The 26,392-nt window shown below is 42.8% G+C and overlaps 1 protein-coding gene across 1 annotated transcript; it reads right to left on the bottom strand.

Moving 5' to 3' along the window:
• Positions 1-452: 452 nt before the first annotated feature.
• Positions 453-25,942, bottom strand: cacnb4a (calcium channel, voltage-dependent, beta 4a subunit; the record flags this gene model as incomplete). The annotated part of the gene is made up of 14 exons (XM_079170317.1): positions 453-716; positions 1,886-2,062; positions 2,169-2,264; positions 3,708-3,859; positions 3,997-4,106; positions 4,204-4,262; positions 6,410-6,490; positions 6,836-6,855; positions 6,963-7,042; positions 7,622-7,749; positions 8,372-8,494; positions 9,801-9,920; positions 23,054-23,137; positions 25,880-25,942. 14 exons carry the CDS (start codon positions 25,940-25,942, stop codon positions 453-455), a joined length of 1,557 nt encoding a protein of 518 aa, XP_079026443.1.
• Between the last annotated feature and the right edge of the window lie 450 nt (positions 25,943-26,392).

Below are 26,392 nucleotides of genomic sequence, written 5' to 3' on the forward strand. Positions count from 1 at the left end.
AAGAAAATATTTGACAAGTCATGTCCCCGAATGCAGAACCAGTAGATTACATGTTGTGACTATTTCACAATCTGCAGTGATGCTGGGCTGGCTGACCACGTGGCTCTGGCTTGAGGCCAGTATAGCGGCCTGTGATCTCAGTCCTACCTGCCTGCTACTGTAACAGCTGAGAGGGTCCAGAAGAGCCAACGCCGCATCACCATCACCTGCTAGTGAACTTCTCTCACAGGCCACATCATGGGCCAGATCGGGTCCAGCAACTATTCTGCTCTTGTGCTACTTCTAGTCCATATTATTTAGGTTTGGCAGAAGGCCAAATGGAAAACGAGTTACTACACATCGACACGAGGTTGTTAAAGTCCAAATGAGTGTAGTAGTTCTGTTACAGCGAGAATGCCTTCAACTCTTCTGTCCACGGTTGTCGGTTTGAGAAAGACAAGCGGGCCGACGGCTCAGTGCCGGTGCCGGGAGTCCTGGCTGAAGCCGCCCGGGGACCCCCGGTCACGATGAGGCTTGTAAGAATCCTGGTAGGGGTCCTGGTAGTCCTCCTCCACCAGAGGCGAGTGGTCCCGGCTGTGCTGTGAGCCCGAGGACAGGCGGTTGCGGTTTTTCCGAGCCCGCTCGTTGTGGTAGTTCTCATCGGCGGGCATCAGGCTGTGGCGCTCGACGGGGGAAAGGTCGGTCGTCGTGTGGTTGCTGTTGCGGTTTCTTTGGGCCTGTTTGAGAGAGAAAACACTGATTTGGTAAACAGCTTAGCAGCAATATATACAGAAGCTGCCTGATTCATGACGTTAAACATGATACGACGTCGGCAAAAGGTTTTCTAAAGTATTGCAGAAATCAGATCGAATGTCTTCGTTTGATTGAATGTAAACACCGTTAAAATACAACAGTGTCACGGCATTGTCCATTGCTATAGTGTTCCTTTGGAACGACTTTTGTTTAGAGGCGACATTACTTTAAAAAGGAAAGATAGACTCAGGCAACAACACCACTTAGTTAGGTTCAGGAAAAACAAAATGTTTGGCCTTAAAATAACTACGTACAGTGAGGTTTAGGCAACACAACCAACATATGGTGAGGCAATACAACCACGTCATTAGGTTTACAAAAATGGTCTGTGATATAAGCAGTATAGCTAAAGCCATAATAAGTACTTGAAAGTGAAATACACTGTAAACAGGTTTCAAAGGTGGCTGTGAGAAAGTTGTTTCCTCATCGCTGTCAATGAAACGAAGATCAAAGATCAGCAGCTTTTATCACTTTGAATTCGGTTACAATGGATCCCACTGTCACATCATGTGTTTGAGGGCTTTCTCTCAGACATTTCGGGTTCTCCGGGGGCGGGGGGAGGACGGCACATGTTTTCAGTCCGGAATATTATGTTTACACAGAAATATTAATGATTTAAAATTAGATATGTGCATAAAAAACATATAATATCAGAGTAATGCGAGCAGAGACTATTTTGATAAACACCTGGTTTATTATCAAGCATTACTTTTCATTTTAATAATGAAGCTGTTTTGACAAGAACGAGTAAATAGATTATTTTAAACTACCTCTTGTGATGTGAGGCAAGGAAGAAGGAAACTTGCCTCACAAGACTCGTGAGGCAAGACTCCTTATTTCCTTAGTTCCTAAGTTTCCTTATTGAATTCCATCAATAACGAAACTGCAAACATTTTACAAGCATACGTCTCTGGTGTCGACCTGTCAATCACTGTGTAGCCCCGCCCCTAAAGCATCCCCTGCTTTATGGTCTGTGTGACTCTAAATGGACCATCATTTACTAAATGAACATCATGCTGTATTGAAGAAGACTTGAAACTAGAGATTGAGACCATAAACTCATGTTTACGATGTTTTCATTTGACAGGTTCACCTGAATGGCAGCAGGATACGGGGAGAGAGCGGTGGAGCCCAGGTTGCGTCCCAACAGCGGGTTGAGTGGCGTGCTGAGTGACGTGTGCGTAGCACGCCAGTACGCCTCCAGGTACTCCGCCAGGTGTTCACAGGCGTCTTCCAGCTGGTTCTCATCCAGAATAATATCAAACATCTCCTGTGGTGGGAGAGGAAGAGAAGGAATGAGAAGCTTCATGACTGCTGAAAAAAAAACTAAGCGGCTGCTGCGTTGTTCGAAGTTCAAAAGTTTGAAGTTCACTCACAGAAGGGCACTGTGATAGTTTCTCCGCCGCAACGAGCTGCACATTCAAGTGTTTGCTTTGAGATTTCCCTCTTGATTTGATCAGCCTCTGGAGGACCTGTGGCACATTAAAACAGGAGGAAAGCACAAGGAAATATCTTCAACTATGGATTAAACAACGGCTACCACGTCTACAAGTCACCCAGACTTCTCCCCACTGTGCAGATTACATCCCCTAAAGATACCACCTGCAGCTTTAAGACTAGTGCAGTGTTCTGGGTCTACCGCTGGGCCTCTTACCAGTTGGACGTGCCCAGAAAACCTCTAAAGTGAGGCAGCCAGGAGGATTCTGATTAGATGTTGAACCACCTTAGCTGGTTCCTTTTCAACCCGAAGGATCAGCGTCTCTACTCCGAACTCCCTCCAGATGTTTGAGTTCCTCACCAGCAGCAGAAGTCAACTGCAGTAAAAGAGCCGTGGCTCCTTTGAGCGGACAGTAAAGCCCGGCGTCCTGCCGTCCACTGTTTATTCAAAGTGCATCAACATTGAAAGCGTCACCAATTTGGACGCAATTAAAAGTGTCAAAAATAAATAAATGTAAAGAGTGTTGCTCTGGCGACCAGCATCAGGTCAAATCTCAACACACATTGGACAAAGCGCTCCCTCGGTTCCAGCGATACGTCTGCCAACTGTGCAGGAGCTCGGTATTAAAAAGACAAATAAAACAGACGGACAAAGAGCCGTGACGCTGTTTACACAGAAGTTGGTAAACTCTTCAAGTAAAGGCGTGGACCGGCCGTCTACCTCAAGGTGTAACTGTAAATCCTCACAACTTGAGAACTTGGTGTGGAGGTTAGTTTGCACACAGACTGTTCTCAGGGGACTCAAGTCTTTACACAACAGTGTCAATCTGGCCCTTTTCTTCATGACGAAATATATTTCACATCTCAGTGGCTCAGTGGAGGAGCGGGGTCGTCCTTCCATCAGAGGATCGGCGTGTCGATCCCCGGTTCCACTAGTCTATGTCGATGATGGTGAATGGGTATGAATGTTTAGTTAAAGTCCTGATGGTAGCCACTCCCATTAGTGTATGAATGTATGAATGATGAGGTATTAAAACGCTTTGAGTGGTCGGAAGACTAAAACATAGATGTACAAGTACAATCCATTTACCGTTGGATGAGCGGTTCTCTTTTTTAAATTTTACAGTCAAATCACAAATTTGCCTCAGAGGGCTTTAAAATCTGTTCAGCGTACGACATCGTCTGTCCCGGGACCCTCACATCGGTACAGGAAATACTTTAACTTTAACGGGGAGGAAAGAGGAACAGAGGAGGGATCCCTCTCCAGGATGGACAGAAGTCAAATAGATGTCATGTGTACAGAATGAACAACATAACAGAGTTACAACATAGTCGATCCATGATTCAAATAATGAGAAACACACACAGACAGACTGAGATTCCTCGCTTTGTAGTTCGATACAGCGTCCTGCTAGGAAAGGGCAACACATGCAGAATCAGCACAGACGTCTGTCCGGTATCGAAGCCTTAAATCTCACCTTAGGCGAGGACACTTTGACGTGGACGATGATGGGCGCTAACGAGGTCTTGATGAGCTGTGCCGGATGGTTAATTGTGTCTGCGTCCAACACGACCAGCTGCAGAGACCTAGCCAGCTCAAAGATCCTCTCTATTTCACTCTGGACCTCCGCTGCAAGAACACACAACGACAACATGCAGCAGAACAGCTATGAACAGGACGGAGGATGAAAAGCAGAATGGTAAAAACACTCTCGACACCTACGAGACATGCACATCATTGAGGGGGAACAGTTCCTGTAGCTTTACCCAGGCTGGAGCGGGTGTTGGATCTCTCAATGATGGCCCTCTTACTGGGGTTGTTTAGTACTGACCTCTTGGCCAACGATATGTCAGCTGTTACCCGTGTGATGGATATCCTGCAGCAACACATAAAACACACGCGTCACACAGAGCGGCGTGAGGAGGTTTATGGACTGTAACGACGGGGCGGGGGGGGGGGCTTTCACTGCTCACCTTCCGTCAAACCGGTGCTTCAGGAAGTCAAATAAAGCCTTCTGCATCATGTCCGTCACCTGCAGCGAGGAACCGGGCAGGAGGAGGAGGACATGAGAGGAAAAAGAGAAGAACATAAGACAAAGTGTCGGGCATGTTGCAAGCAAACAAAAGAGGCTTCAACATCCTCACACTACTGAACATGGACTCTTGGTATTATTCACAGTGGTCCACCCTGTCCAGGTCTGACATATATAGACAGCTCACATCCACACCTACGGGCAATTTAGAGTCATCAATGTCTGCAAAGTGACCCGACCGAGGCCTGGAAATGAAACAGAAGTTCAAGATGGAAGCGTCTGTTTTGAGAAGGTCGTCCTTAAAGACAGACGTTCCTCCTGCTGGTCTGTTTGACTCGAGGCCGTGAGAACATGAATCCAAACAGGCAACGCTTTGTGTGTCGCCTGTTGTCACTCTGATTTGTAGGACATGAGATGCCGGTGACGGAGGATTGTCGGCGGCGACGTGTCCTCTGAGCTGAAACACGGAGTAGACGTCCGATGGACATGACTTCTGTTAACACGAGTCCTCGTGGATTCAAACGGTGATTCAATTCCATCTCATGAGAACATTTACGGTCTGCTGTATTTTAAAATGAGCTAAATCTATTAAATTCAAGTTCAATGTTCTATTTTGTACTTTACTTTTTATATGTTATGCTGACGTTAGCTTTTTACTTTACACTTCAAACATTATAAAAGTGGAGTTCATTAGTGAAACTAAACCTGGAAGAATCACAAACGATTGTTTGACACTATTTTATGTAATAATCCAGAATCTAAAGGAAGAATCCTATTGGCTGTTTGAGGAGGGAACCAGTGATGATGACTTCCTGTTGGACGACAGAAATAACTTGAACTCTGCAGAACATTTGTGGCGTTGCTACTAAAGCAAAGGATCTGAATACTTCTTCCACCGCTGCAGCTGTACCTGCTGACACAGAACATTGTATTTCATGAGCTTTATTAAATTATGAAATAATAACAATAAACGTGATTAAAAGCTTAAATCTCCGTCTCATTGCAGCGCTGGAAGCCGCCCAGTCCTCCGTGCTGCACACATTATTCTCTGTTTCTCGTTTCAAACCGTGCTCCACTTTTTCAGACTGATGCAGTTTACCCAGAAGGTTGTTACCACGGCAACGCCAGTATTGGGAGACTGTGATTCCATGACAACCGACTCTGAGCTTCCACCTCCTCTCGCGTTAACCCCCCCGCTGCCGAACAGCCACCGATCATCAGGTTTACTGTAGCTCAGGGAGCTTTAACGGTGTCATTTTATTTGTTATTTGGTCTTTTGTCTAACGAGGAACGTCCCGTTGAGGTGAAGTTTCACATCTACGTACAAACTGGAAAACATACAACAAAACACAACGACAGACACAAAACCAGAGGCTTAAAGAACAAATCAACAACATAAAGTGTAAAAACGGATTGTCGCTGTGATAAAGTTAATTCAAACAAGCAGTTGTCTTTGTGAGACACAAACATAATTACAATATCGTATAAAACAGAAGAAATTAAATCACAGGAATAATATAAAAACACAGAATTGCTCCTACACTGATTAAAGTATCAGTGAGGAGGGTAAAGAGCCTCGCTGCTCAGTGAAGCGTTGGAGGAGAAGCAGCTGTGATCAGGTGGTTAGCACCATAATGATCTCGTGTTATTAAAGCCTTATAAATGCCTTATAAAGGCTCAGTATCACGCTTTATGCTGCACGTGTTTGGTTACATGTACGTTGTCAACGTGGTTTGATGAATGATGATGAATTCTTCCCTCTAAAGGATAAAGGACGAGCCAGCCGACTGGAGGAGAGCGAGCTTCATTCCTCTCACTCAACATTCTCTGTAATGGTTCATTTCTATACGTCTGTCACTCAGAGAGGGAACATGTGAGTCATTTCACATTCCACCACCAGCGTGCACTGCTTGGACCTAAACTTATAATAATAATAATCTGATCAAATAATGATATTTCCTTTATCAATGTTAACTGTTCTATTTTTTGTTTAGCTTTCCTTTTGTCTGTTGTGTTTGTGAATATCACGACAATAAAACACAATAAAACTTCAAATTATGAAACGGCCTCACACAGTGAGGAGGAAAATGCCTTTAAATGTTGTGTATTCATATATTTAGTAAATGAAAGCATTGATGCGTCTTTACCTCGTAACCTTTCAGGGACGGTCCCACCAGGACCACCGGCCTCATGGAGGGAACCACGTCATACGGAGGAACGTGCTCGGCCTGCACACACACACACACACACACACACACACACACACACACACACAGTCAAGAATGAATATTCATAAGTGTCTCTGTAAACAGGCAGCCTGCCTATCAGAGTCATGTCCTCTAATATCCCAAAGGTATTTCATTTAATACGATATAAAACAGTGAAAAGCAGTTGAACGTTGCCACATTCATTCATGTTATTGATGTTTGTACTCTACATATAACTTAAAAAGAACACAAATGTTAATGAAAGTCTTTGTTTACTATTCAAAATGTGAGATTTTAGGAGGTAAAGTTGTCGACTCTTGTTTGTATTCGTAGCTCATGAAGGAACATGTTAATGTTGATACTCACCACTTTCTGTTTCTGCTTTCCTGAAGAAGAAATGAAAGATCAGGAGAGTGAGTGCAAACATCAGACGTTATGAAGCATCACAATAACACCAAACGTTTCAGATCTATAGATCTAGAGAGACTCGGACCTGCAGAGTTTGGGTTCGGCTTGAACGTCCCCGACACCACGTCTCCCAGGCTGGAGGAGGAGTTCCCGCTGGACTTGCTGCTGCGAGGATGGCAGCCAATAGGAGGAGAGAAGAGCTTGAATCAGCAAAACACTGGAAACACGTGACCACACGCTGACTTCAGGCGACGCGTCACGTCACCAGATAGTTAGATAAAGAGATGAAATGATGTTCGTCTTTGACGTAAATCACACGGAATGAAAGCTGTAGACGTGTGCCAGAGTTTCATTAAAGATCAGAAGAAAAAACAATAGAAGAAAAAGATAAACATATATAAACAATAGAATACTGACACCACTGAAAAATAGAACACAAGAGCAATACTGCTTATTGCTGATATCTGCTGAGTGCATGGAGAAACACATGTAGTGTGTGTTAGCATGTTATATACATTTAAAACTCACACGAATGCTTTTAGTCTTATTTAGAACATGTGGTGCTCTTCAACCTCTTGTGGCAGAAATGAGTATTACACCAAAGACAATGATTTCACCAGCTAACTCATGTTATCTATTGTTTCTAGAGATGCAAAGAAAATACTGTGAAAAATGATCCGGGAAAAAACTCTCTACAGGATCTGCTGCTGCTGATTCCACCACATCCTCTCCTCCTCATCTCACCCATGGAAGCGTCCTCTCTTCTGCTCCTGCTGGAGGCGGATGTTCTCCAGCTTCAGAGGACTCGGGATGAAGCCGATGTCGCTGCCTTCTTTCACCAGACGGCCGATCCACCAGTCGTTGTTGTACTTCTGGAGATCGGAGAGGATAAAAGAAACATTACTGTTTGAGATGGAGAAACAATCTCTCATTAAAAATATGTGCATTTCTTTGGGATTAGATTAACAGTCACATCCAGTAAACTCATTTCATCAATCAATACCGTCTGAAGACACAAAACTTGGGTTTGCAATATCTAAAACCTTCACTTCCCACATAAAATCTCTTTCATTTTACCAGAAACTAACTGAGGTGAAGGCGAAAGAAACACCATGACCTGAGAGCCTTCTACTCTGCTGACACAATGTGTATTAAAGCGCGTCAGCTGGCAAAGAAGGAGGGAAGTCTGGTGATCAGGAGCTCCAGAGCTGCTACTAAACAGACCCTTTGGTGAAGAGAAGTGAAGCTTTGAAGCCAACATGGAGGAGAAGTGCTACATTCCCACTGAAGGAGCTCAGTACTTAATCCTGATTTATTGATCAGATTCATTTTGTTTGGTTGTTCACATTATTTTCTAAATGTGTCTGATATCTTATAATAAATATAATAAAATAAAATAAAATAAGAAAGTAATCTAGAACCATGTACATGCTCATGTGATGGAGAGGACTGAATCCTGCACACAGAGCCACAGGTTGAGCATCACTGCTGTACCTCTTTGATGTGGAGGAAGTCCTTGGCATCAAAGGAGACGGCCGTGCCGGCCACCGGGACGTCCTCGTCCAGAGCGCCACAGTAGCTCACGTTGGTCCTCACGGCAAACGCCACCGCTTTAGTCTGCAAGACGGCAGCGAGAAGAAGAGCGATCACAGCGGCGAGGAGGCAACATGAACATATATATATATATATATATCTCACAGGAGGTGAAACGTTACATCAGGATGCTGTCAGAGTGTATTTTGTGGTTTAAAGCGTGAACAGAAGCACACAGAGAGAGTTATTACAGCCCAAAGCAACGGGTGGTCGCTGATGAAGAGGAGCTATTTCAGAGCTCCTGATGAAGGTGATCACTTCATCGGGGGGGGGGGGGGGGGGGCTCACTCCAAAGCCAAAAAGTCTTCTACAAAGATCTCCTTCAAACACTTCTCTTCAGCTTTGATCTTTTGCATCTGAGTTACAGAGGGAACTGATTGATTACATTCTGTTATTTTACTGACTTTATTTCATTTATTCATTTATCATGTCTTGATTTGTTAAAATATTTATAAATATATATATGTGTGTACATATTTTTATTTTACTGGCTTTATTTAATTAAACTATTGTTTACGATTACTTAATCTGTTAATATATATATATTTATATATATATATATATATATAAATATTTTTATTTTACTGGCTTTATTTAATTGAACTGTAAATTATCATGACAAACATTTGTTAAAATATTAATATATGTTGCAGGTGACATGGTGTCTTTTGCTGGTGTTAAAGCATCACAGCTGAGTTCTTAGTTTGCTACGGAAGCCCTGAGGGACAAGTGAGAGGAAACAAAGATCTAAATAGTTTCCTCTCTTGTGTTTATGAGAACAGGTGGTCCGGCTCTACGGTGCTGCTGTAACTTGTACTTAAGTGTTATTTAAGCACATTGCAGCCGTGTGCATCATTATTGCAATAAAGTATCTTATTTTATCTTAAGAACATGTGAAAAAAAGTATTTACCTGAAAGAAAAAATATAAAAATATGAATGCTTTTAGTCCAATTTAGAACATGTGATCGTGGTGCACTTCAGCCTCTTGTGGCCAAACTGTGTATTACAACAACATTACAAATGTTCCGAACTTTTTCCCCCAGATACAAAGGTGACATTTCTGATTTTTGTATTTCATTTTGTCAGGTTTTCTTCAAAGTGCAGCAAACAGTTTGGTTTTGTTGCAGCTTTAGTCCCTCTTCAGTTTTGACCTTTTCTTTGTTTTAGATGCACCTCACGACATTTCTTCTATTTAAATAAGCTCAGTTTGTCATTTACGAGCCCGGTTTGTGACAACAGTCAGTGAGACTGAGTCTGGTTTCTTTTCTTTGAGTTTCATATGCAGTATGGTACTGTGGTGTAGATATTAATGAACGAATACAAGCTGACCTTTGCCCTCTCGAGCTGGACGGTGGCCTGCTGCTCCCTCTCCTGCTGGCCGCCCTCCTTCTCCTCCTCCAGGGAAACATCCGAGTCCGACGGTCGGCTTGTGTAGGAATCAGCTGAGCCCTGAAGGACACAGAGGACAGAAAGGTTACCAGTTATTACCAGTTATTACCGGTTATTACCGTTATTGCCAGTTATTACTGGTTACCCGTTATTACCCATTATTACTGGTTATTACCAGTTATTCCCGGTTATTACCGTTATTGCCAGTTATTACTGGTTACCCGTTATTACGGGTTATTATGGGTTATTACGGGTTATTACCAGTTATTACCCATTATTACCCATTATTACCAGTTATTACCGGTTATTACTGGTTATTACCAGTTATTATCAGTTATTACCAGTTATTACCAGTTATTACCAGTGTTACCGTTATACTGGTGACACATTAAAACCACAGATAATAAATAACCTTTACCGCACCTTTTACAGACTGTAACATTGCTTTTAACAAAAATATTATTCACCTCCAATGATTTAGTTTTAAACATTGAAACAAATCAAACTTAGAAAAAGCAAAGTGACAAACTGGCAGCTGCAATAACTAAATCGCACAAATGTTGTTATTATTATTATTACTTCAGTAAAAAGACTTTAATCTGGTTACGTCACCGTGTCACTGACTTCAGTGATTTAGAGAGAACAGCTTCTCTTTAAATCACTCACATGGACAAAACATGAAGCGACATTTGTCATTTTGATCAATTCTATTCATAAAACACACATTTACATATAAAACGGTGCAAATAGATGCAGGAGAGCGAGCTCCTGAATGAGTCACGTGATCTCCATGCGGGATCAAAGAGTGACAGATTAAAGATGATGAACCGACTGGGAGGGGACGATCACAACACATTTTATTTGTGGAGATAAAATTAGAGACGCAGGAAGCCCTGCCTCATGTGTTACCATGGTAACCGATGTGGAGGGGGACCCCCGAAGAAAAACACCTCGAAAGCTTCAGTTACACAACGAGGAGGCAAATCTCCGGTTCTGTGTTAAAGCTGCATTCTCTCTAGTATCCACCAGGGGGCGACTCCTCTGGTTGTATAGAAGTCTATGAGAAAATGACTCTACTTCTCTCTTGATTTATTACCTCAGTAAACATCGTAAACATGAGTTTATGGTCTCAATCTCTAGTTTCAAGTCTTCTTCAATACAGCATGATGTTCATTTAGTAAATGATGGTCCATTTAGAGTCACACAGACCATAAAGCAGGGGATGCTTTAGGGGCGGGGCTACCTTCATTAATTAACTTTTGGCAGGTGAAAATATTTTGAATTTAGAATATTTATCTTAAGGGGAGCTGCACGTTGGTTTGAAATAGAATTATCACAGGAGCACCGAGACTGTTTGCTTGGCAGCATTTCATCCTTTGAGGTGTTTGAGAATACAAGGTTTATTTTTGTCTTATCTCATAATAATAAAAACATTATTTATAAAAGCACCATCAAAAAGTGTTTTACAATAAAACTTGATAAAAGTAATCAAGATCAAGATATAAGCAAGATAAGCCGTTAGATGAAGGTGAGTCTTGAGAAGAGATTTGAAGGAACATGCTGAGCTTCATTCATTTCATAAAGGTTAGTCACTCAGTGATCAGAATGAATAATTTGAGGTTATAAAACTTGCTATTCAACAATACGTGGGCAATATTTCAGTCAATATTGGTTGGAAAGCTTCTTCCTGTAGAGTACAAACGCAAACTAGAAACATATATTTCATCATGTTTTTATATAATTTATGGAGTGAAATGAAGTCACATCACAGCAGCCTCTTTCACTCTCTGTTCTGGTCCGTTGTTCTCCGTCATCGTGACGGAGTGAGCTGATGCTGTATATATGAGCTACGCTACAGCTGAGTAATCGCTGCATTAGCATGAACACTGGGAGGCGAGGAGCACCGAGCTCTCTCGGGTCCACGAGCTAACTGATGCTCGTCGTTGCTTTCTAGTGAAGCTAAAGGTGTTCAGGCTTCTGCAGCCGCTCCAGAGGTCAGAGGTCAGTTATTCCCTCTGACACCAGCATCAACTGAGAGATGAGAGGCTGCTGCCACAGTAATAAACCACTTTATCTCTCATGATCATCGACTGTATATCAGAAGTTACATTACATTACATTACAGTCATTTAGCTGACGCTTTTATCCAAAGCTTACAATTCAGATGTTGTCACACCGTCGGCACAGCTACGGGAGCACTTTGGGGGTTAAGTGTCTTGCTCAAGGACACATCAACATGCAACCAGTGGCGCCGGAGCCGGGGTTTGAATCGCCAATCTATATGAATATGAACGACTTCTTCACTGTCGTGTCCTGCAATCAAAGCGGTTCAGTGACGACACACAATATCAGCCGACTTCCTGCTCTCAGTATTCACCTCCGAACCTCAAACGCATCGCTGACGAGCACAAGCTTCTCTATGAACAGTGAAATATTCTTCTTTATGTCTCCAACCTCAACAGTATGGAAGCCACGAGCCGCCAAGAACAAACAGCCTCAGATTATTAAAATAACTTCTGTCTTCTTATTTCTTTTACATTTTGAGCTGCTGAAGAGGAGAATGTGATAAATATATAAAAAACATTTGTGCAGACGCTGTTTTCCAGATCCATCAACAGATCTTAAACCTCATTATGAGTCACATCTGTTCCGTCATCTTCCATTTCCCCACGAGAGTCTCTTCTTCTTCCATGACCTGGTCTCCACGGTTCACTCACACAAAGCCGCTCGCTGCACTTTACATGTGAACATAATGGCGTCATGTTGACAGTGGAGCAGGTGGAACGCTGGCCCGAGATCACGTTACTGTGTGTTCACTGACACAAAAACCACCACAATCAGCCTGCACCTCCACAATAAAGGCTCAGCCTGGCTCCATGAAGTACAAGCTCTCATGAGACACTGTTTTAAAAAAAGATCTCTGATGAGTCAGAATATATTCTACAGACGGAAGAAAACATCTTCCTTTGTTCAAGACTCCTGTAAAAATTATGATATGATAATAATTTTATGTTTTTCATTGAAAATAAGAATAATTATTTAAACACAAAGTGGAAGTTTTAGTTTTAATTGAGGAAAATAAAATGAGGTTCACTAAAAAACCCAAACACCACCAACAGCTGATACTGGATGGAGCGACCAGAGCTGCTGCATCATCGTCATAAAGATGATGCTCATCATCTACACTAAACAGAAAACATCAAGATATAGATACGGTCATTCGACGTATCTTCACGCAACGGTTCTTTTGACATCTTACTAAACGTTAGTCCTCACTTTCTGTGCGTTTTGCTACAAAAGTTCAGTAACAAGCGTCAGTTTCAGCTCGTTACATGAACACAGGCTTTTCAAAATAAACTTCCGTCTTCACAGGAAACTACTTAGTTAAGTTTAAGAAAAGATCATCATTTGAGTTAAAATAACTACAGAAGCATTGTTACTAAAGTAGGCTCTCTCTCTCACACACACACACACACACACACGCACACACACACACACACACACACACACACACACACACAGTGAGGTGGAGCTCATGGGAGCAGGAAACATGCTTACTAAAGGCTACTTGACGTCAGGACTAAAGGTGTGATGATTTATTGCTTTAAAATCTGCCCTGTTCATCATTTTTTCTTCTTCTTTTCTTCTTCTTCTTCCTCTTCCTCAACCATCTCGTCCAATTACAATCCTCAACACACGTTTAGCATGATCGTATCCTCTGTTTACAGGTCAGTGAACGACACAGAGCTCTGAAGGTATAAAGGCGTCCTGTAGACGGTGACGTACAGAGAAAGTATTTCATCAGTTTGTTCCACAATGGTTACATTAAGAAGAAGACTTTCACTGTCGTATGACTGCACGGCTCCAGTGAGAAAATACAACGATTGCATATCAATAATTTAATGAAATAAATGGCAAAAGGTGCAACAGAGGACTAGTTATCGCAGTGAGTCAGTAAATCAATCAGCCGAGCTGGACGGAGAGGATTAATGCTGTTGCCTCTGCTAATGATCCACTCGGAGCCGTGGGACACAAATAACTGCTGTTTGCTGCCTGATTACAAAAGAATCTATAAGAGGAGGACTGAGAGACCACAGACTGCGATGGACGAGCAGCTGCTTCATGTTTTCAAAAGAATGAAGAGTGAATATAAATCACTTGTATCCATCTTCACATTGTTTCCTTTGTTTGACCAACAGTCCAAAAACCAAAAGATATCCAATAAATACATAAAGGTACGAGGAACCTTCATTGTGTTGGTTCTGTCGCCCCCTGTGGTCTAAAGCTGTAGTGTCTCTGAGCTCCAGACTCCTTTTAGTAAACCTCTCATGTTACTGCAGCAGGTCTGACAGTCTGACCCTCTCAGTCCTGGTTCTGGTTCTCCCGTGCCCCCCTTCCCTCCAGCGGGTCCAGCAACACGTCCTGGTCTCCAGCAGAGAGGAGAAGCTCTGCTCCTGGAGGAGGAGGTCTCCTCCTCCCTCCGGAGTCCACGGTGGACCGGTCTCTGCTGGAGGATCTGGGTCTGTCCACTGTTACTGATGGAGGTCTGATAGAGGATCAGGACTAAAGTGAGACTGCTTCAGGACCAGATAAAGGTTCAGTCACTTTTAGTTGTGTTGTGTAAATGTCTTATAGTTTAGGTGTGACGTCTCACTTTGTGTCTCTGCGGTTTCTTGTGTGAACATCAGACTTTGATTCGACTGATTCCCTTAAAACCACGAAATCTGTCTGATTTCATTTCTTCTAATCACACAAACACGTCGTTCATCTCGTCTTTACTGAGAAAGACAAAGTATTCAGAGCACGAGGCACTTTGAAGAATTCCCCACATCGCTATCACGAGCACAGACACGAGCAACGAGTCTGCAACTCTGTCTGTACCACACACACACACACACCTACACACACACACACACTGACAGCGAGTTGTTTGTGAGGTTATTATCTCAGCGTGTCGAGTGGCCGGTCCTGAGTCCATCGTGCCACACTCGAGTCTTATCTGTTCAGAAGCCAGAGCTCCGTCTCCATCCGTCTGCCTCCACTGACCTCCGCCTCTATCGGCCCGCGCTAACAGGCTAACAGGCTAAAAGGTTAAAAGGTTAAAAGGTTAAAAGCATTCTTCATCATATCCACCATCAACAAGCAGTGCGGTACTCAGATTACTTTGATGTCGTAGTTTGATGTCTGTCACAAGAACATCACGGGGAGATAAACGTCTGCCGGCTGTAAAAGACGTCTGCTTCAAATTTGAAGAAGCAGCTGAATAAGAACAACAACGAGCCGGCGGTAAAAAGAAGTCTGGTCGTATAGAAGTCTATGAGAAAATGACTCTACTTCTCTCTAGTGTCCACCAGGGGGCGACTCCTCTGGTTGTATAGAAGTCTATGAGAAAATGACTCTACTTCTCTCTTGATTTATTACCTCAGTAAACATTGTAAACATGAGTTTATGGTCTCAATCTCTAGTTTCAAGTCTTCTTCAACACAGCATGATGTTCATTTAGTAAATGATGGTCCATTTAGAGTCAAACAGACCATAAAGCAGGGGATGCTTTAGGGGCGGGGCTACACAGTGATTGACAGGTCTCTACCAGAGACGTTGTCTGTGTTTTAGTCGCATAACTTTAACCCTTTCATGGTGTGTTATTAACTGTTTTATTCAGCATTCAGTTACTTAGTTCTACCCGTAGGGTCACATCTGGTTGCAAAAAAACAAGATGGCGACAACCAAAACAGAAATAGTGACGAACGAGAAGCCGAACTCGAGGCTTTAAAACATCAGTCCACTTCTTATACACAGTCTGTGGCTAAAGACGTCACTCTGAGGGAAACTAACGTGTAACTTCAGACTAACTCGATCTACTGCATCCTTTAAAACAAACAACAACTTTACATTCACGGTCTGCCGACGTGTCTCCTGAGACAACAGTCTGAGATAAGGACGAGCGCTGACAGCAAAGAGTCCCAAAGAGTTCTTCTGAAGCGCTGCCAACATCGCCAGCAACACGGTACACACAGCAGCCTGGAGTCAATGGAGGCCATGACAGTGGACCAAAGAAGACCCACAGACTGAACTCACCGCTTTAAATACGAAGCAGTCAATGAAGAAACATGCAGAATGAGATATGAGGTCTGAAGGACTAAAGCACATGGTTCTCCGGCCTCATTATGTGCTCAATAATGGAGCAATATCACATCCAGCAGCTGGAACAACAGAAACACTGTGTTGTGCTGCACTATCAGGGACACACAGACACATTTACAGTATATCAGGAGGGAAACTCTCCTGGTTTAAAAAAGAAAATATCTGACTTGCAAACCTGGAACAAAAGGAGTAAAGCCTTTGATTCTGGACATTTCTTCAGTTCCTCAGATGAGATGAAACCTGATGAAACACCGTTGACAGAACGAGACGTAACAGTCACGTTTCTTTAACTCCCTCGCTGTTACCCAGGATGTGTGAACCCCTTCTTTAATCCCAGAGAGGCCGTCAGGACGTCAGGTGGAGTTACACAAAGACAGATCCTGGCTCAGTGGGAAACCCCCCCCCCGCCCCCCCCGCCCAGCAGCAGCTCCCACATTTACTGCCTTTGTAAGCACATTATTTCTATCGGATGCTCGTCGATAACAACGTCAAAGGCCGGTGTGTGTGTGTGTCTGATGTCGTAAAGAGGGTGTGAATCTTCTCTTAACGACGAGGGGAACGTGACGTGTTTCTCTGCATGCATCCTCTTCGTGGCACATCAGTTTCGATCCAGATGTGCGATCGTGCAGCAAAACCTCGATGGAATGTGACGGGAGGGAGAACGCTCAGCTTAACGAGCATCATGCACACCGAGGAGACGGTGAAGGAAAACTGTTTCAGATCTGCAGACCAGAGGAGGAGGACTGTCATCTAGCTGGAGGGGATCACAAGTGAAAACACTCTCAAACACACACACACACACACACTCGTGCCCCCCCCCCCCCCCCCCCCCAAAGCCTCTCCTAACTCCCCCGAGAAGCGTGCACGCTCATCCCACTCATTCCTGGTGTGTGTTCATGAAAAGAAGATCAACGAGCCGCGACACAAACAGCAAAGCATGTTGGGTTTCTTTGGTTGTTTTTTTCACTCCACTCACCGCCTCCGAGTCTTCAAATCCATGCTGGTACAAGTTATCGTACATGGAGGAGTGCGAGTCCACAAAAAGCAGAGCGGTGACTGATCAACCTGTTCCAGAGAGGATGGGTGGCGAGGAGTGACGGAGCCCACCAGCGGTCTCTTTCTCCACATGAAGGTAGAGAGCTTCAGAGCAGCCGCACCGCACCACAGCAGCAGGAAATAATAATAATAATAATAATAAAAGGTGTGGTTTCCTGACGCTGAATTGGATATTATTGCCCCCGAGCCGAGCGAGTGTTGGTTCCCATTATCGTGAGGCAGCCCGGTTGTCCCCAGAGGCAGAGAGCAGACCTGGCATTTTCATCTGCCTTCCAAGCTTCACATCACACGAGCCGATCCCTCCTCCAGCACTGGCTGCTGATGGAGGCGGGATGCAGCCCGCCGATTGGTCGGTGGAGGCTCCGCTGTGTGAGTGAGGAAGAGGAAGAGAGAGGAGGTGCGGGGGGGGGGGCTGACCAGCAGGCTGTGTGTGTGTGTGTGTGTGTGTGTGTGTGTGTGTGTGTGTGTGTGTGTGTGTGTGCATGAGGTAATCTCATAACACAAACAACAATCTGCAAAGACATGAGACGTACTCACAGCTGAGTGACGGTGCTTTAAACAGGTGCATGACTTTAAAATCAGTCTGTAAAGTCTGTAAATGTGTAAAGAGGAGAACAAACAGTTAAAGTCCTCGTTGAAAGCATTCACAGAATGATGGAAGAATAATCTCATTGTGATTTTTATTTATCAGAATGATGAATAATGTATGTGCCTTAAATTAAATATGATCTTCTTCAAGGGGAGAGTAGAACTCATCTCTAATATATATTCAGAGAGTTTGATTCTTCTTTTTGAGTGAACCCTCGAGTTCATCAAAGTCAGGAATGAACCTCCACACTTTAAGATTAAATAGAGAAACAATAAGACTTCATCAAAAGCTAAATATTCTAATCAAACCAAAAGTGTAAAAGCTGTCTAGATGTAAATTAATAATTAGCATTATATTTAGTAATGCCCTGCATGCGCATATCTTATTTCTACAATTAAAGCAATGCAACTCGTGCTCAGGAACAGGAAATAAATCAAAACAATAAATAAATTCTACTAGTTGCACATTTATTTTCTATTATCTGACTGAGATTCAGCTGCTTCTTTGACAAAGTAGAACAACAGCGCCCTCTCCTGACCAACGGTGTTACAGCAGAGTCATCAACCCTGATGATGAAGAGTCATCAACCCTGATGACTCTTCATCATCACCGCCACAGCTTTCCACAGCTTCAACACATCTGGAGATACGAGGTTTTCATTGGACGGAAAGTAGTGAGTTACTTTTGTTTCCTCATTATTCAAATAAAAAGAAGAGTTTTGAGAGCAAAACGTTCCACTCTGCAATCTAAAAAAGTTGTATTTCAAGTAAAAATAAATGTTATTAAAATGATGTTAATCTAAGACGTTTTTCTTTGTGAATGGAGGAGTCCTTCCTGCTACTGAGAGGAATCTTGTAGGTGTGATTGACAGGTCTCTACGTCACTCCTCCTCAGTCCAAATATGGTCACTTCCTGTTCACAACCAGACAATGACCAAAATGCCGAACTCACGGCTTTAAAAACTTCAGTCCACAAACCAACGAGTGACATCGAGACGACTACGTCCACTTCTTCTAAACAGCCTGTGGTTTGTGCAGGAGAGCAGCCGTCGTAGGTAAAGCAGGTTCGAGCAGAAACCGGCTCACACATGACCGGCTGCTGAGTTGAGCCATGTGACCTACATAAGAGGGATTAGCAGAGAGAAGAAGCTCCTTCATCTTCACTTTTCAGACAGCTGAAGATGTCGCGATGTCAGAGTTTAATGCATTGTGATTTCAGATATCACATTGTATTCCTGGGAGGAAGCCGTCCTGTTCTTTGTCAGAATGAGACTTCATTCAGATCTGCATTCACTTTGACGCTCAGACAGAAGGGAATTAAACGTGGTGACCCAGGATGTGGATGTGGGCTCAGACGGTGATGAGGTCTTTAGTTCACAGCTGCATTACTGCAACAACCAAAGAGTCTGCTCAGCCTCGGCCCATCGAAACATGTAGCAGCCTCAGCACCATTCAGTGCTATTCCTGTACACTGTTCGTAACTATAGCTACAACAAGCAATGCAATATAATTCCTGTAGAACCGTCGTAATACATTTGTGTGTAATCCATGCAATCGTGCACAGATGATTATAAGCAGAGACAAAGCCTGTGAGCGAAAGAGATCCAGGTGGATCTAAAAACGCAGGACTGTCACTCAGGAGACCGCTGTTCATGTCCCGTGTGAAACCAGAAGCCAACGTTGACTTGTTTGTTACCAGGCGGCAACCTTTGGTTCTGGATGTATATAATGTAGATATAAAGCTTCATGTGTTAAAGCTGCATTCTCTCTAATGTCCACCAGGGGGCGACTCCTCTGGTTGTATAGAAGTCTATGAGAAAATGACTCTACTTCTCTCTTGATTTATTACCTCAGTAAACATTGTAAACATGAGTTTATGGTCTCAATCTCTAGTTTCAAGTCTTCTTCAATACAGCATGATGTTCATTTAGTAAATGATGGTCCATTTAGAGTCACACAGACCATAAAGCAGGGGATGGTTTAGGGGCGGGGCTACACAGTGATTGACAGGTCTCTACCAGAGACGTATACGGCGTCTCTACGTCACTCCTCCTCAGTCACTTCCTGTTCACTGGTTGCAATGAAACAAGATGGCGACGGACAAAATGCCGAACTTGAGGCTTCATAATGTCAGTCCACAAACCAATGGGTTTGACTTCTTATACAGTCTGTTTTTTACGTAAATGTTGTTCTTAAGTAACGCCGTTCTTCCGTACTTATTTCAACCCAAATCACGATCTTTTCCTAAACTTAACCGAGTAGTTTTGTCGCCTAAACTCTGCAGTTTTCGTAAATTGTCACACCATTGTATGAGGATACGTTGCCTTCTGCAGTAGAATAATAATAATGACCTTATTTCACTTACTGGTGGGATTAATCACACTTTGCTGACATGTAGAGTTAACTCCTCACAACACGCACAACCAGCTGTCTGAAGCAGGATATGTGAAGCAGCCAAACACTTAAATATATATTAGCACTAAACAAACAACAAACGTCAAAGAACGTTGAACCAGAGCAGAAATGTCCTCTGTGCCACTTCAACGCTGCAGCTCTGATGAGTCCAAACATCTGGCGAGCTCCGGCATCCTCATAACGTGGAGCTCTGAGGATTTGAACCCGCAAACCGCTCAGGCGTCAGAGAAACATCTGTCCAGAAGAGCAGTGCATGAGCGTGCTTTTCTCTTTCTGACTTCTGTTTCCTTTAGATGGACGGATCCGTGTGACATTGGTGCTCATCCTCCCTTCATACCCAACAGTCAACCTGTAGTAAACTCCCTCCACCTGAGACCCTGAAGTCCATCACATTCTACGTGAATGAGCCGTTATCTCTCCGGAAGCAAACAGAGATGTTCTGTGTTTGGTCTCTCCTGGCTGGTTTGAAGTGGGTGCGAGTGAGATCAGCAATATTTGAGTCACAATGTGATGACGGTCGAGTGTTTGTTTGCTCAGAACATTCAGTCCAATCGGATCAAACCGCACCCACACAGTCCTGATGAAGACCAGCAGCTTCTGACTGCTTTCTTGTTCATTTAGTCATATTTCATTTTATAGAGAAATAACACCTGTAACTCCACATCCGTCCTTATTTTAACCAAAACGGTCCCTTAGTTCTTACGTAACTTTATTAACTCTTGTGCCTCACTTTAAAAAACAGTTACTCTGACGTCACGTTAGAGGACAAACATGTCTGTCCAGGTTTTAGTCCTAAAACTAATAATAATATGATTACAAACAATAAATCAGAACTTACTGTAAAACGAAGAAGTTGAATATGTAAATGTTCTGGAGAATTAATCTGATACAACTTTTCATGAAAGACTGCTTTCTTCTGCTTCTTTCATTTGAGCATCTACTGCTGAAAAGGAGGAGGAGGAGGAGGAGGAGGAGGAGGAGGAGCTTCCTGCTCATCAACCTTCTGGGCTTGACCCCTGTTGTTGAAGGGAGGCGGTTGTCACGGATACAGGAGGGAATCAAAGGAAGCCCACCTGATGAGGATCACATGCTGACACTGATCACATGATGACGATCACATGACGACACTGATAACATGACGACACTGATAACATGATGACGATCACATGACGACACTGATCACATGACGACACTGATCACATGACGACACTGATCACATGATGACGATCACATTACGACACTGATCACATGACGACACTGATCACATGACGACACTGATCACATGACGACACTGATCACATGACGACACTGATCACATGACGACACTGATCACATGACGACACTGATCACAGCGGAGCTGTTGAAGAAATCTGTGAGCGTGAAACATCTCTCTGTCCTCGTTTCCTGGTTTCTTCTCCTTTTCCTCTTTTTTTTAAAACAAATCTTCGTTTCGTTCTTTCGGTCCAGAACATCTTGTTTCTCGTCTTTAATGTGAGCCACATCGTCTCTGCTGCTTTCACAAAGAGGAACCTTCAATATGTGATGTAACAGGTTGATGATCATCGGTGTCTCATTAAAACACAAAGTGAACTGTTCATGAGGATCCGCCATCATCTGCTCTGTAGATTTACTGAACTTTAAAATGAAATATTAAGAATGAATATTACCTTAAAAATGATTTCAATGCCTCAAAGACTGAATCTAGTCACACAATAAGAGCTCACACGTACAAACTGACCTCCATGTGGCAGAAGAACCCACAGATCTGAGCTCTTGAGAGGATCATGAATCACATCCGACACGTTCTCATCGTGTTCTTCAAGGATTGTTGAAGCGTGAGCGTTAAAAGATCTTCCCAGTCGCACCCACGAAAACTGTGATTGAGAACCACGATTGTGGAGCGTTACGTTCCACCACAACCGCCCCAGACCTTCAGGGTTCTACATGAATCCTCCTGGGATGGGTTCCAGATGAAACCCGTAGGATATAAAAGGGTTCTTGGTAGAACCCCCTGGGATGGGTTCTAGATGAAACCCTAGGATATAAAAGGGTTCTTAGTAGAGTTCTTGTTAGCTAAGCAGGTGGTCAAGATTCTGGATAAAACCTCCAGAGAGGGTTCTGGGTGGAACGTTTCACAGATGGTTCTATGTATAACCGTTTATGTTGGGTTCTAAGTAGAACCCATCTCAAAGGGTTTCAGATGGAAACCAAAGAGGGAATGTGTGTCTGATGATTTGATTTCCTTTAGTTTGTGTTTATTTCTAATTAAAATGTCTCCGTTAGAAAAGAGTTCCATCTCAAGGGGAAAACCAGGGTCAGCTAAGGAGGCATGAAGGAAGTGAAGGAGGCATGAAGGAAGTGAAGGAGGCATGAAGGAAGTGAAGGAGGCATTGAAAAAGACAAACTGTGGCCTCGGCAGCCTCTGTTCCCATGGTAACGTGAGCAGGATGTCAACGTCCAGAGTTCTTCTGTTTTGTGAATTATAGATGAAACGCTTAAACCCGACCTCGTGAACCGTACGCTGGTTGACAGACGCCTCTAACGCAGCGGAGCCGCAACGGATTCTCTTCATACAAATCAAAGTCATGGAGTCCCTGAACTACAGCAGATCAGAGTCCTTTTCTCTTCACTTGACGTGTGAATCAAACTTTTATGAGTGAAACGTAATGTGTTTTGAGTGAACTGAAGCAAACTGGGTCTCTCTAAAATATGAAGAGGAAGTTTCTTCAAGTGCTGGGATGGTCTCACGCATTAGTGATCGATCAGAACACTTGATGGATAATTCTCAACACAGACTTTCAACAAAACCAACAGTTAGGTTTAGAAAACTAAACCAACAGTTAGGTTTAGACAACAAAACTACAGTTTAAACAATTGGATGTTAACATTCTGACACATATTAACATCCACACAGTTGAAATCTAGGAATGTTTTTGGGCTGTACGTTGTAATCAGATGAACCCAGGTCTGATGTGTTCAGGTGTCCTCACCTGTCGGAGGATGAAGCTGGTGGAGGTGGTGCTGCCGTCGGACCTCTTCAGCCGGCTGCGTCTGGAGTACGTCCCTCTGTTGGCCTGGAGAGGACGAAACACACACTCATAAAATGCTGCTGTTGTGTCCTCGCTCAGCTCCACTACCTCAAACCAGCATCCCAGCTCGTTATGTGATCTTTTACTGCTTCATTACACCAACAATCCATAATGCAGCTCTTCTGCATGAGCGTTGCTATGGCGGCACCAACGCTCGCTGTGATTGACCCATTTTTCTCTTTCTTGTACGTTTTGTTTTTAGCGCTTGAGGAACAAATGAGGCGACACTTCACCTGAGAGGAGGAGGAGGGCGGACTGTGACAAACGAGGCTTCACGTCCTCCTGTGACCCCGGAGAGCATCTGGAGTCTGAGCGATAGCTCAAAGATATTCAGCGGACTAAACCGTCTCAACTCAAGTTCCAACATACTCGCTTTTTCCGGAGCTTTCGACTGCATCAAATGGTCTTCATCTGCAGGTTGAATTTGCTCAGTTGCCACAGAGACGTACGTTCTAACTTTGTGTCGTACTGTCACGTTAGACGGTAAAACAAACAGCATATCAAACATCAGATAAACTGGGTCAACGTAATATTCAGAATTCATCAATCAGTTCACTAAATGTTCCAGCTCTGCAATCATCACTCTTCATTATATTCCTTATTATCCGTCTGGATACCGGCGGCCTGAGACGTCCCTTTGTGTTTGTCTGCAGTATTTCATAGAATATATGAACCCTTTCTAGGTCACAACTACTGGATCTTGTGCAATTGGTACATTCATACTAGTGCAATAATCACATTTATTCTAGTGCAATAATCACATTTATTCTAGTGCAATAATCACATTTATTCTAGTGCAATAATCACATTTATTCTAGTGCAATAATCACATTTATTCTAGTGCAATAATCACATTTATTCTAGTGCAATAATCACATTTATTCTAGTGCAATAATCACATTTATTTAAATGCAAGAATAATCTTAATCTAGTACAGTAATAACATGTATACTAGCGCAATAAATAATACTATTCTAGTACAATAATTAAATGTATTCTCGTGAAATGATTTAATTTATTCAAAGGAAATAATTATATTTATTCTAGTGCCAAACTACATCGTATTAAGTTATTTTTATCCTTTTTTAAAGCTTAGGATGTTTGTTTGTTGTTGTTTTTGTGCTTTATTTCTTGTAATCTGTACAATGACAACATTTGTAATGATGTATTTTACTTCTACCTCTGAGTAAACTGTGCAACTGTTTTACATTTAGACATAAGCAGCCAATCACAGTCCAGCCTCTGACCAGACTGAACATTATCTATTGACTCATGAACGTACGTTAGTGAGTGTTTATTTAATACATATTAGAGGGAGAGAGTATGTCTCAGCTTCGTCTCTGAGCTTATTTTATTTGTTGTTTGTGCTTTGTATTGCATTTCATTTCTTCCTCATTAGTTCCATGATTTATGGGACATATTCTGGGATTGGAAACTCTTTCTATTGAGCGGAGAGTTGAACCGATAAGTCAATGAAAAGAAAATCAATCAGCAACTATCTGATAATGAAGGAATCTTTTCTTTAACGTCGGCTATTTGCTGCTTCCTGTTTCTCTCTCTCATCTGTGACAGTAGTTGTGATGTGATGTGCATTTACATTTTATTTTATTTACTATTTCACAGACTAGACTGACTAATTGTCAGAGTCATTCATAATGAAGATCATTGCTAGTTGTAGCCTTGTATGGTATAAACTCTAAAACATGTTCACGTCTATATCCCTTTCATATTTATTATATTATATATTATTATATATATTATCACCAGTCCAGAAGCTCAGGGATTTGTCTGCATACATTTTGAAACAGACGAGGAACAAATGACAGCGACGTTCAGCATCAACAAGTGATGAAAATCGATTTCTATTGACTTGGACTTCCTCGTGCATCACGAGAGGAGATCCATCAGAAAACGCTTCATAATTAAGAGCCTGATCTCATTTCCTGGTGCATAAATCAGATCCTCACCATCGTACTGCAGGACCTGCGTTTGACTAACGACGCCTCAGGGACTCATTAGGAATGATGAGAAACGAAGCTCCAGTTAAACAGAGATCAGAATGATGAGTTCAGTCCCACTGTGTGCTACGGAAGCCCATTAAGGTCACAGGGAGGGAAAAGATGATGTAGTATCTCAAAATTATGAATTAGTATCTCAAATAATGAGTTAGTATCTCAAATAATGAGTTAGTATCTTGAAATCATGAGTTAATATCTCAAAGTATTTAAAAATAAGAGAACCTTTCTCAATATTATGACTTAGTATCTAAAAATATCGAGATAAGCAACAGTCAAAATATTGAGAAAGTTTTGAATTATTTAGAGATATTAAGTCATTATTTGAGATATTAAGTCATTATTTGAGATATTAAGTCATTATTTGAGATATTAAGTCATTATTTTGAGATATTAAGTCATTATTTGAGATATTAAGTCATTATTTTGAGATATAGTTTCTCATAATAATGACTATAAGATCATTTTTTCATCACAGTGGCAGAAGTCAGCTTCCATAATGTTCATTTCTTAAATTTCGCTCGTTGCTGTTTTAGTTTAGTTTTTAGGCCTATTGATCTCTAATAACACTATTTTTTCCTGTCAATAATATTTATGCACATGTGTGTGTACTATTTGCATGCTATATCTTCTGTTGTAATATTCATTAGAACTAACTAAGACGAGCCTCGGTGGAGATTATTATTTACAGGATGTGTTAACCCCCTCTTACCTGGAACACGGGCTTCTGCGTCCCTTCTCCTATCCCGTGGCGGGTGTAGATGTGCCGGGACATCTCAGCCAGTTCATCGGTCCACGGTGGAGGCTGCCTCTCGGTGCCGCTCCACTGGAACTGCTGCTCCGGTGGCGCACAGTGGACCGCCGGCTCCAGCTCGGCTCCGGTTCCGCTTCACGAGAGAGAGAAAGAAGAAGAAGAAGAAGAAGAAGAGGAGAGAAGAAGAAGAGGAGAGAAGAAGAAGAGGAGCGAGAAGAAGAGGGGGAGAGAGAGAGAAGAAGAGGATGCGTCTCTTTCTGCGGCAGCATCAGGTCTGAAGCTCCGTTCATCAGTCAGTGAGACCAGGGATACTGCCCCCCCCCCCCCCCCCATCCACTCCCATCACACTGGGCTTCAGCGGTGCTGCGTTCAGGGACAACGCAGACATTTTAGCAACAACAAAAAATAGATCAATGAAGGCTATTTCCTCAAGAAGAATCGATTTGATTCAATCATCTTGTTGGAGTTTGT

This window comes from Pholis gunnellus, assembly GCF_910591455.1.
Source record: "Pholis gunnellus genome assembly, chromosome: 12".
Lineage (NCBI taxonomy): Eukaryota > Metazoa > Chordata > Actinopteri > Perciformes > Pholidae > Pholis > Pholis gunnellus.